The sequence below is a fragment of the Eptatretus burgeri genome, chromosome 7, assembly GCF_056783735.1.
Source record: "Eptatretus burgeri isolate ZD-2024b chromosome 7, Ebu_testis_v1, whole genome shotgun sequence".
NCBI lineage: Eukaryota > Metazoa > Chordata > Myxini > Myxiniformes > Myxinidae > Eptatretus > Eptatretus burgeri.
This window is the reverse complement of record NC_140967.1, coordinates 67,633,275-67,646,698: the sequence shown is the minus strand read 5'-3', so window position 1 is coordinate 67,646,698 and position 13,424 is coordinate 67,633,275. Positions and strand designations below refer to the sequence as shown.

The following is a 13,424-nucleotide window of genomic DNA, read 5'->3' as shown; positions in this document are numbered from 1 at the left end:
TTAATTTGTCTTAACCTTTGTCATAGGATGCCAGCCAGGAGGAGCGGTGTCGGGACTTCGAAAAGATATTTTCTCACTATGATATGGTAAGACACCACCATTTAGCATATCAACAAATCGGATACTTCACCTCATGTGAGATCTCAACACCTGAAATCACAACGTATGACAATCAAAGCAAGCATACTTCTTGCCTATTAGTTCGATATTCCTTAATACAAAGCAGGGACTACAGGGAGTATAAAGACTTGAATAATCGTGAATACCATACATGATTAAGGACTCCAGTTTGAATTGAGTCCTCGTTATTATGGCCAAACTATGGAACATAAGGAATTTCCCTGGAACTGACAACACAAAGGACTCATAGCCAACATTATAACCTTGACTAGTAATAGAAAATACAACCTCTAAAATCAATGTAATAAACAAATTTTGACCTCGGAAATGTTTTTAAGAGAATAATCAGCTTTTTGATGAATATGAAAATAACTTTTCGACATAACATCTGGTATATCTACTCTTATTAATTATAAGCTGAATGCAAACACTCTACTGTATAATAATAATAATAATAATAATAATAACAAGAAGCCGGTAGGCGACGAGGGATGCGCAAGGATTGAAGCGTTGGATGCGATGCTTTTCATTCTGACCGATCCACCGACGAAGATTCATTGCCAAGACGTATTGGTTCACATACAATTGTTCCTCTGCCTGGCAAGATTTTTCCTATTGCGTATTTTGCCAACTGGCACTCCTCACAGGACTACCATTTGAAAAATAAAACCTAAATCAAAAATCGGCTCGAGTAAAATTTTCTAAACATCTCGGAGTGTTTAATTCCGAAGTCTCGTTTCTCCACATTCAAAACTGTAGGACAAGTATTGAAAATAGTGAACGTAGATCGAGAAAAAGTATTTTTTCGAATTTTGCGTATTTCAGCCCCGACACCCTTGGTGATCTAATCTGCAAAAATGCTGCGGTTCAATTTTGTAGTAGTTATTAAACTCTATCCATCCACCGAATTTGAACGTTCCGCCGTCGACAGTTTCCGAGGTCAAGGTCACTTAACATATTCCCCAGTTTACCACCTTTCCGCATTCAGAAACTATGAGAGATTGAGGAACGTTATGCTGTTGTGATAACTAGATGGGGATGCAAGGAATAGGCAGGAGTTGGTCCGGTCGCTCTACCTATCATAGAAGCCGCGCTACGTCAGTTACCGTTTGGGTTCTTAAAACGCGGTTTTTCGGCCGCTGCATAGCAACGGATGGTTGCTTAGCAACAAAACTCAAACACGCACACTCCCAGCCCATATGGCACCTGCTTACCAAGTTTCATCGAAATCGGTTTGCTGGTTTGTGCTGCGGAGCCTCGCGTTCGCGCACGCACGCACGCACGGAAAACCCGACAATAATGGATATATAGCGAATCCCAATAAAGAATAATCCATCTATCTATCTATAATTCCAGCAATCTGTGTGTGTGTGTGTGTATGTGTGTATGTGTGTATGTGTGTGTGTGTGTGTGTGTGTGTGTGTGTGTGTGTGTGTTTGTGTGTGTGTGTGTTTGACCGCTGTTTCTCGACAACCGCTGGTCCGATCTAATTGAAACTTGCCAGGTATATTGCTGGGGACCTGAGGATGTGCCTTTTCAAGGTTTGATATTAATTGGACAAGTGCTTCCCAAGTTATGGCCATTTATTTACCAAACCAATGACAAGACACGTTGTTGCGTGGGCGTGGGCGATGAGGAAGGGAAGCACAGCCATGTTCCCGATTACGGGTTACAACGTACGGACTTCCGGATAATGATGACTTCCTGTATTCTAATAATTTCTCGATTTCTTATGCGCATTTATAGATAAACAGAATGGCCCAAATTATGATCGTTTTCATATTAGACGGTGCATAAATTTCGGGAACATCAGAGTGCTGGTGTGCTCCGAACCAGGAAGTAAATTTTTTCTCTCTCTTCTCTTCTCTTTTTGTTTTTCCTTGCTACGACATTGCGAAAAGGTAAAATACGTTGGCGCTAATTGAATAATTGGGTATTAAAAATGAATTGCGAATAATATCGAACTTCCGGGTCATGCACGTACGGGCACGTGAGAGCGAAGAAACAGCCTGTGTGGTTTATTTATTTATTATTATTTTTTTTTTTTACGGGCACATACTAGTACGAATAAATGTCTGTATGTGTCAGTCTGTCCACCCATCTCCTCCATAACTCTAAAACCATGAAACCTCGCAGCCCCAAACTTTGCATGCATATGAAGGAAACTCCAAGGTAGTGCATGAATGGAAATTGGGTGTTTGGTTAATTTAAACACTCTTTTTGAAGATAATTAATGGCCTTATTTAATTATCCTTTTTCAAGGTGTCCTTGATCACCTCGCTGTCCGTCACTGGGGTCTCAATTCGCCATTTTTATCTTGCCAAAACGAAGTTTTTGCATGATATGTTAGTCAGCTTGTATGTTTTTTTTGTTTTTTTTGTTTGTCTGTAATCACGTATAAAAAATTCTGCAGAGCACAGTATCATTGGAAATTTTTGTAACTTCGCATATCAGAGGCCTATAGAGGTCCCTTTCAGTGCACAAAATGTTGAAGGTCAAGGTCAAAGGTCAAGGTCACTGTCGCAAATCAGGGGAGTCGACGAAACCCTTATTTTTTGAGTAATTTTGATCGGATCGTCTTCAAACTTCATGGGAATATAGTTAATGGTCTGGCGCTCAGCTGATTAATTTTTGGTGGCGATTGGCCTTGACCTTCATGGTTAGCACTGAAGGTCAAACATATTTGACCCCAAAGTCAAATTTTCAAGTTTTAGGAACCATACCGTGTAGTACCTCAAATTGAACACCTCGATGAGTGCTTTCTAGATATGTCAAGCTTGAGACATTATGACGTCATTTGGTGACGTTATGAGGCAAAAGCATATTTTCCATGGTTACTCTGTGGAACGATTCTCATCGGAATCTCTCGGAGGCAGATATTCCTCAAGGAGTCGCTCCTGGTGGATAGCAGCTCTGTTCACCTCAGTGTGACCTTAAAGAAGTCACACGTGGTCACCTTTTTTTTTTCTGTCATCACGTATAAATCACTCTGCAGAGCACAGTTATCATTGGAAATTTTTGTAACTTCGCATATCAGAGGCCTATAGAGGTCCCTTTCAGCGCATAAAATTTTGAAGGTCAAGGTCAAAGGTCAAGGTCACTTTCTCACAAATCAGGGGAGTCGACGAAACCCTTATTTTTTGAGTAATTTTAATCTAATCGTCTCCAAACTTTATGGGAATGTACTATATGGTCTGGCGCTCAGCTGATTACTTTTTGGTGGCGATTGGCCTTGACCTTCCTGGTTAGCGCCTGAGGTCAAACATATTTGACCCCAAGGTCAAATTTTCAAGTTTTAGGAACCATATCGTGTAGTACCTCAAATTGAACACCTTGATGAGTGCCTTCTAGAGATGTCAAGCTTGAGACATTATGACATCAATTTGATGACATTATGAGGCAAACACATATTTTTCATGGTTACTCTGTAGAACGATTCTCATCAGAATCTCTCGTAGGCAGATATTCCTCAAGGAGTCGCTCCTGGTGGATATCAGCTCTGTTCACCTCAGTGTGACATTAAAGAAGTCACACGTGCTCACCTTTTGGCAAGATACGGGTCACCCTGCGGGTGACATTGGTTTATTTTTTTTTTGGCCTGCTTCACAATGCCTTGATTTGGAACAGGCCACACGGTTTCTTAATGATAAAGTTTTTTTTCACTTTCCTCACTCATATTATCAAATGCCTGATCATTATACCTACAAATCACTGGGTACATTGCAATGCTTATAAATGCCCAGAGACGCCAGCATTCGCGACTTTTTTTTAATTTCTGCACATGCCTTAACCTCTTGAATCTCTTCACCTGAGCCAAATTTCCAAATTTAAACTTCTTCATTGAACTCAGCAGCAATTCCAACTTCTAAAAAACAGTGTTTGGTGGTATTTGCTTTGCTGATACCACCAAACACTAAAAAAAAAGTGTTTAGTGGTATCAGCGAAGCGTTGGGTGGTATTTGCTAGTTATTCAATAAATGTTCCTCAAAACCGATGACTAACTATGCAAAATGTGGTTCAACAGCCTTCACAGATATACATGATCTATATAAGCATTCAAGTGCTTCAGTTTCGGATTCTCTCAACACACAATATATAGTCCTCACAGGTCTAAGAGGGAAGTGCAAGGTTCAAATCAACTTTTTATTTGAGAACATCAAATGGTATATGGAAGTTGATGATGCTTTGAGTCAATTGCAAAGATTGACAGATAATAAAACATAGTATTTTTTTTTCCAAGGCTAGGTCCACTCTTATCGAGGCAAAGATCATAAAATATCAATTTTCTCTTCTTAGTCTTCTTCTTTCATATGTAATACATGTCTTTGAGCAGCATCATTTGCTGGGGCCCTGGCTGTGCTGTTGATGCAGTTCCCCCTGTAAGTTAAAGCAGGAATTTGGACTTTGTTCATGGTCCAGGCAACAACTCGCTTACTCTTCATGAAGGGTAGACACCGTGGGATCTTTAAAATCCACCAACTAATGCTGGCAGATTGGATGCCCAATTGAATGTCGATCCAAGGGACAGCACACACACACATTCATGCCTCGCCCTGCCTGCAAAACACCAGGATGACAGTTTAAGCTGCGTCGGGATTCAAAACCAGGCCAGACAGCTCAGAGGTGAGTGTGCATACTGTTGTGGGGCCGGGTATGGGCGACCAGCACGACCACCAGATGGAGCAGTAGAGTTGGCTCCACCGATCACCGAGAATGTATAGGTAGTCACCCTGGATAACTCCAGAGCCGACGGTCCCTTATCGGACCGAAGTTCGCCAATAGGTCGACCACGTGGGGTAGGGTCGATTGCCAGTTTCAATTTACCTAAATATCCACGTCGTCCAACTACCGGAGAAATTCACCCTCGACGAGGCTCGTACGGAACGAGCCGCTAGCGTACTGGAACCGTGTGCGACCCGAGCGGACGGCCACCGAGCTTTCGCCGGTCCAAATGTCCCTTTACAGCGGCAACAGCCTGGCTAATTCTCCAACAACAACAACAATTGTTAAACCAATGGAAGGAAACAAAAACAAACTGATACATTTAACACATGGGTGTATTTATAATAGGTGGGGAAGGAGGGGAGCACGTAAGAAGCAGAGTTATCACGACTAATAGAAATGAAATGCAAATAATGTACAAGGCACTTAACAGTTGCTAATTAAAGACGCGCGCACGCGCGCACACACAAATAGTCTTTATTAAAGTCTTCCAGCTTGAGGACAGGTGAGCTGGAGACCAGAGCCTGCGCTTGGACCTGTTCACCTCGTGTGGTCTTCGGCGATCTGGCTCTTTGGGACTCGAACCCGCAGCAACGATGCCACTCCAAGCACCAGGGACGGAGGAAAAGCGTCGGACGCCAGGTGGACGAGACGAGACGACCCGAAAACTGCCAAGCCGACCAGACCAGACCAGACCAGACCAGACCAGACCAGACCAGACCAGACCAGACCAGACCAGATCAGACCAGACCAGACGAGTTGATCTCCGGCACCTCAAACCCGATCACTACCAAGCCGACCAGACCAGGCGAGTCGATCACCGGCACCTCGAACCCGATCGCCCAACCCAGACGCTGACTCTGTTTCCAAGGCCCTGGCATTTCTCCTGCGGGATGGGGTGTCGTGGGAGGGATCACCGTCCGAGACGTCTCGCGCCTCCCATTGGTCCGGGGTTCGTGAGAAAGTCGATGTCTGGGACGTCTCACGCCTCCCATTGGTCGAGAGGCTGTGGGAAAGTTTGTCGTCTGAGAAGTCTCGCCTACCATTGGTCCGGGGGGAACATTCCATCTCACCGGGGTGGAGTCGGAGCTCTGGTGGCCGAGGAAACTCCGCCCACGTACGTGGTCAATCGCAGTAGACAATGGCGTGGGTGTGAGGAAGCGAGGTGAAGGCGTGTTGTTGTTGTTGTTGTTGTTGTTGTTGTTGTTATAAGGGGTGTAAAAATCCTAACTATTAAAATAACGCACACCGCACGTAAATTTATTCCGATTAGATAAGGGAAAAGGGAGCTATCTATCCACATTTACTTATCCATAATATGGAATAGGCAAAGCCGAGAAGCGAAAGTAGAATTCTTCTTGCATTCGCTTCTGATTTTACATTAAACTTGTTCACAACTGTTTCCTTGCCAACGATACCGTGGTACATGTAAGCACCGCACAGCTGATGATTTTGACGCAATTTCCAGTTACTTCGGCCTGGATTCGGGATCAGCGAACAAATAATGTAAATCGCGATTTAAAAATATTTTTTGATGATGCGGGAGATATCTTTATTAAAATTAACTTTGGGGGAAAAATAATTGAATAAATAAATAAATAAACGATCACTTCTGGTCAAGAATAAAAGAAATTAAAAGTTCCGGAAAGAGTTTCAAAATCACTCCCGGTAATGTTAAATACAAAATAAACACTTCCTGTCATGAAAAAAATCACTTTCGGAAATATAAAATTAACTTTGGGAAAAAAAATTGAATAAATAAATAAACACTTCCGGTCATGATCTCCCGGCATGCATCATTCCCCATGGCAAAAACCGGAAACAAAAAAAACGGAAGCAAAATGGTCATAGCCAATGACACGGATTCACAATTGCCAGGGTATTGTGTTGTTTTTGTTGTTTCCTATTCTCTCATGTGCACGCGTTAAGTAATATTCACAAGATAGAAATAAAACCCAATCGTGTTTTCCACCGCACAGCGTTTAACAACAACCGGAAGCAAAAAGTCATAGCTGACGACACGGATTCCAAATAGCCAGGGCTATTGTGTTGTTGTTGTTGTTGTTGTTGTTATTTCCTATTCTCTCACGTGCACGCGTTAAGTATTAAGTTCACTTCGTTCGCTATAACTGAGCTATAGGACCTGAATGTTGTGTGCAGTAAACTTCAAAATTCGTAACAATACCACTTGTCTATCCTGCCAGCCCATGTCAGCTTTGGTGGACTGGTAACTGCATGCGATCGTCTGACACACAACTACCAAAGCAAGTCCTATAGTCGTGGTTCAGTTATGGCCAGGTAAAGCATTATAAACACACCTGAAAGCGTGTCAAAAGAAGACTAACATGGACACAGAATCATTGGAGGAAAGGACCAGCAACAGAGTGATCAGTCAAGGTGTCACGGGTTTCAAGGTGAATCGCCTGAAAAGCGACGGCCAAGACAAGAGTCAGAAAGGAATCCAAATATGAGAGAAGCCCTTCTTGCAGGAAAAAGTTGACTCATCTACCACCGCGTATGGTGGCAAACACTGGGGCACCTGCAGCCGTGTCAGAAGGTGATGATTTATCAAGGTATCACGTCCACTTTTCCGAATGATACGCTAGATCCTTGATGCCACCTGTCTGGAAACCTTTGGAATGGATACGCATCCATTTCACAACATGCGCTGCAACATCTTCATCATTCATAAACTAAATGTCACCCAGGTGTTCTTTGAGTGGTCCAGAGATTTCCTTTTTTTTGATAAAAAGGTGACACGTCTGGACATGGATGGACGATGATTTAAAACTTTCCAACCAATCTTCACCGAGGTGGAGTGGATCAAACCCTCCCTGTGGGGGTGAACATTATTGCTCCATAAAGTCACATTCTGAGACACCAAACCAACTTGGCCACCATCTGCGTATTGCTTGGCTCAGATCATTTTGTAACAACTCCTTGCAGTTCGTGGTGTATTCCAACTTTGAAGAGATTCCACGTGCATGAAACAGTTAAAGTTCTCACAAAAAAAAAAAATGACCGCCATACATTTTTCCAGCTGAAGGCTGAAGTTTGATTTATTTATTTTTGTTGTTGGTGAGGACCAATCATTTATTCCTTTACTACATGCTGGCTCACTTTGACTCTGGTATTAAAAAAAAAGGATCCATGTCTCATCATATGTCAGAATTTTCCTCTCTTTGGTAGCTTTCCGGGAGATCTGCTGCAATGCGCACCGCACAGAAGTTACCTTTTGATTACATGTGTTTGGTGCCTGTACCTATTGCCCCAACCTGATTGAATATTTAGTAAGAATGAATGGTTCCAGCACTGACATCTAATTCTTCTGCAGTTTCACGTACCGTCAAGGAAACTTACGATTCTCTAAAAATGAGGCGTTCAACACGTTCAATGCTTACCTGAATGACGCAATTTGTTGCATGTGAAATTGCTCAAGCTCGCTCAGCAACTCACGACCATTTTTGAAAATCCTGCTCCATTTAGACCCACTAGCTGTGTTAAAGACGTGCATCACCAAATGGGTGATCACCAAATACTTTCAATCACCAAATACATTCAAGTATGGTGTTCTAGAAGGGTTGGGTGTCGGGGTTAGAGGGGTGCAGAGGAGGGAGCGAGAGTTGGGGGAAGCGGGTGGAGGGGAGATATAAAGGTTTCACAGCTTCTCTATTACCATACGATTGTCTCAAGCCTCTTCCTCCATCGACCTAAAGCCTTTATTTTTCATTGCTCCACATAAGTGACTCCATTGAATGTGATTCCATCAGTTACTGCACCTGCTAAGGTGCATAGGTGCATTGGATGAGATAGATACCACAGGCTACAGACGAAATTAATAAATGAACACTTTCTGTTGCATTTTAAAGGTTAAGTCCAATTCAGGTATTGCATATACATTATACAGGACTGTACTTTTATTGTGCACTATGTTCTCTGAGGGCCAGATTTCAACCTTGCTCATCGGCAGAACTTGTGTTCTCCTGATAAAAGCAACTCTCTTGTTGTTGAAACACCCAGTCTGATCTTTTAACAAGGTCATACATGAGTGATTCTGCATGAACTCCACAACAAATATCAGTGCTTTGATTGAAAGTGTCTGTTCAGCCAACAAGTGCATTTCTAAGTTGCCCACACTTAGCGGGGCACTCCGCCGGCATTCGTTCCAGTGGCTTAAAAGACTAGAATGTGACTCAAGGGTGTACAAATTGCACGTTTATGATGCCTCTTCACCTAGATTTATAGCTTGGAGGTGGTGAGCAATTATTTCTCGGAGGGTTACCCAAGTTGGTTGCCAGCTTCTTTCTTTTTTTTTTGACTTGCATGCTCCTCTCCTACTAATTTGAGTTTCCGTCAGAACAGCAAGCATCGGCAAGGTCAAACTAACCTGTCTCACGACGGTCTAAACGCAACTCACGTTCCCTGTTACATGGGTGAACAATCCAACTCTTTACAAATCAAATGAAAGACTAAATACTGCATTGGAGTCATCAGGAGGAACCCTAATAAGCAAAGAGAAAAGATAATCATCAGGAGGAACTGGGATAGGATTTAGGTTTCAGCTGCTATTCTTCTACCCTCAAACCTATCCAGGTGCAGCCAGGTGAGCCTTACAAAAAATAATTTCTAACAATTCCCTTCTCCATAGACAGGTAGATAAAGAAAGACAGATTAACAGTAATAAAGAGATAAAACAAAGGAAAACTAGAATGGCACTCGGTGGATCACGCACCTTTGCCTGACTGAACAGTTTACATTTTGTCTCCCACTGATAGACCAGATCTGCATCCAGACCTGAACTTAAATCAAATCGGCTTGTCCTTGTCACCTACCCAACTCATCCACCGAGTTTCATACGAATCCATCCATAATTTTTGAGATATCATGCTGCATATTTTTTTTGGCCGTATCACTCAATGCTGAAGAATCAATGTAACAGTTCTAGTATCCGGATCCGGATCTTTACCGAAATCAAATCAATTTGTCCTTGTCAAACATCCAAGCTGCCCACCAAGTTTCGTCCGAATCCATCCATCACCTTTCGAGATATCCTGCTCACAGACAAATAAACAGGGGTTTTGAAAATTGATGCTTACTTTCTGGTCTTGCACCCTCTGCTCTTTTCGTACTCTGTCCCATCCTCCGCTCCCCAGGTTTCTCATCAACCCCCTCCTGGTAAAACTCCCAAAATCCAGAATCACTGCTCACCTCCACTCATTCGTTATTCATTTTTTTCCCACCTGTCGAAGAAACTTTTGTAGTCTCATTCTTCCCTCCCAATCTTCAAGGTATCTTTTCACTGCCATCTCATATCATCCCCCATCCAAAACGATGATCTTTTATACCCCCTTTGACTCCCCTCACCCCCACCCCACCCAAAGCCCGTTTCTTTCCAAGTTTCCACTTTCTCCTTCTGAGAGTTCACTTCTGTATCTACCTTGTCCACCCTGTGCACCCTCCCCAACTGCTCATTCCTCCCCAATTGCTCATTGCCCCCTCGTCCTTTGTTTGTCCAATTTTCCCACAATTTTTTTTCCCTTCAGCCCTGTTGTTGGTGTTTTCCCCCCTCATTCTACTGTTCCTTTTGTTCTGTTACATCCTGATCCGATCTCTGTTGTTGATCTTCCACAAGCCTTGACTTTGTGTACAAAAAATGCTGGCTCATACAATTCACACTGGAGGTTGCTGTGTTTGGTGATTTAAGGAGAAATCTCTTTGTTAAATACCACAAGAAGCGGGATATCTGATTTAGAATTAGTGTTTCATGGTTGACAATTTAATCTTTGATAGGTTGCTAATGTTTCAAGGTGTCATTTAAGCAGCCTTTAACTGGAGCAGGTATAATTTGGAATTTGTTGAGACTACGAGAAAATGTCTTGCACAAGGTACTCTGTGATGTCCACAAGAAAAGTGCTCACAGATTAGACGACTGGCCTAACGAAGGACGTCATACTCTGTGATGCAGTCTTATGTAAGCAAAGCAATGGCCAATAAGTGTGACAATTTAGAGTCACGTGTTATTTCGCCAGAAATGGAACCCAGAATCATGCCGCAACGGGAAGCACACTAACTTCTAATCTATCCTATAAGACTCGAATGAAGTTATTTTTACAAAGGCAAGAAAACAGTATTTTTGAAACATAGCTCTGTGACTTAATAGTGGAATAAAATGGGCTGACAGAATGGCTGAGAGGTATGCACACTCACCTATAAACTGTCTACCCTGGGTTTGAATCCTGACTCAGCTATAAACTGTCATCCTGGTGCTTCACAGGCAAGGTGATTAATCAATGTATGTGCCGTCCCTTGGATGGACATTAAATGGTGTCCCATCTGCCAGCATACATTGGTGGACTTTAAAGATCCCAGAGTGTCCTTTTGTGAAGAGTTGGTGAGCTATTGCTGGCACCATGGCCAAGTTCCAAATTCGTGCCCTAACCAGCAGAGGGCATTTCATCAGCAGCACAGCCACACCCTCAGTCAATGATGCTACCCTACAGCCTTGTGTTGCATACAAATGAAGAAGAAGCAGAATAAAATGTCCATGCATTATTTTGTCTTTTGAAATCAGACGACTAGTCAATTGACCACAGAACTGCAATCCGAAAGAAAAGCTCAACTAAGCTGCCAGTGAATGGTTTGATAGCAGTGAGAGGCCAAATACAACTCATGAAAAACTCAACCCAACAGGTTGTTTTTTTTTTCTTCTTAGTCACAGTTGGAACAGATAAACAAATTAAATAGGGAAGAAGAAGCCAATTTGGTTGGAGAGCCCATTGGTCAGACAGCTGACCTGATGCCACCCACAATTGTAACCTGAAAAAAAATCACACGTCCGCCATTTTGTGCTGTTGTAAGCCTAAGACATCTTCGGAAATGTCGTATTCACAATCGCCATGCCCTCCCTGAAACCATTCCGTTCAGTGTAAATCAACCGAAGTGACTGTTAAAAGGATCGTCAGATATCGAAAGGTTGGAGCCGATAAGCGTCATTGGCTTTGTGAAGGTGACATTACATATAGGCCTCAGGATTTAGGCCTCAGGTGCAATCCAGTGCAATTGGAATTATCTGAGCTATATAACCAAGATGTATTATACAGTATATGGACATAAGCAGTAGGCATGTTTTTGCTTCATGTACATAGCCCAGGTTATTTTTATTTTTTTATTTTCGGGACCGATCGAGGCAGCGGTCTGTTGCCTATACACTGCCCAAATCAAGGAACATGTTTGAAGAACGTGTTGCACGCTTTGAACAAGATCGCCCGGGCGGGTACTCTGCTCGTATCTATATCATAAAGCAAGAGTGTATGTCTGTCCGTCCCCGGACTACTCCCTTAGTTTTGGGGCGAGCTCCGCCAAACCTTCTGTGGACCGTTCTGGGGTCCCAGCTGGTGTCCTCAGGTGGGTCAGAGGTTTCGTAAACTCCTTAATACAATTATGATTTTTGAGTTTTGATCCGTATGAAGCTGCTCCCGATCCGGATGTAACCTCAGAATGGCGTTTCTCTTAGTTTACTTCACGAGTGTTTGTGATATATTGTATTTTGTTATATTAATGGTATAGTATTAATTTGTGGTTGGAATGATGCTGTTTGGAATGAAAATATAGAGAGATTGAGTTTAAAGGAGAATCAGGAAATTATGTGAGGGTTTCTAATGGTAACATTCATGGATTCGACATTTGCAGTTTCGCTATTTTTTGCCCAAGTCTTTCATGAACCGGCTGTCCAGCGGCTATCCAGTCTTTCCCGTGCATAGCACAGGAACCTCGCTGGTAATAATAATGTGCTGAGTGCTAGTAGGGGCCCATGTACTCTGCCCCCACTGTTTTTAAGACTATAAACACAACTATATAACCCCTACTCCCTTCCTAAAAACCTCCAGCCCACCCTTATGATACTCCTCATGGGGTCTACACGATACCTACAAAGTTTGGTGACGATCACTAAAACCATTACAGAGAACCCCCTCCTCCCTACTCCAAATCCACCCATCAAAATCCCCCCATCTACATCAAATCATAAAAAAATAGAAAAAAAATCGATAAAAGATTAAAGAAAGAAAAGAAGAAATTTGACTGTAAATCCCCCATGGAGTCCCCATTATGTCCGCCAAGTTTAGTGATCCTAAAATGTTCCGTTCTCATGATATACAAGATAAAAGGAACGGACAGACAGACAGACAGACAAACAGAAAAATGGAATGTGCCAATAAGGGAAGCTTATTTTATTTGTATCAGTTTTTTTACCTGATGTGAGGACCGGTGAGCAAACACACCATGTGTACCAAGGATAACATTAATATGAGAGATGCTCATTGGAGTACAAACCCACCACCACGCCGTGTTGGATACTATTGTGAAACACATCTTTTAAGGAACCTTGCTAAAGCACACAGAAAGAGAAACACACCAACATGGATTCATACATGCACATACTGGTGTGATAACGGTTCTCGCAGGTACAATGACCCAAAAGGCCACACCACCCACATCATGCTTCATCGCACAGATTGCTTAGCACAGTAATCATAATGCACACTTACATGTAATCAGGGAATTTCATGAAAATCAATGTTGCA

General features: G+C 42.6%; 1 protein-coding gene across 2 annotated transcripts in view; it reads left to right on the top strand.

Moving 5' to 3' along the window:
* LOC147023469 (secretagogin-like) overlaps nt 1-13,424 on the top strand; it is a 68,673-nt gene that overhangs the window by 42,908 nt on the left and 12,341 nt on the right. For both annotated transcript variants that reach the window (XM_085888889.1, XM_085888888.1), the window contains one exon: nt 27-86. In XM_085888889.1, coding sequence (XP_085745015.1) covers nt 27-86 — 60 coding nt within the window. The remainder of the gene's footprint in view (nt 1-26; nt 87-13,424) is intronic.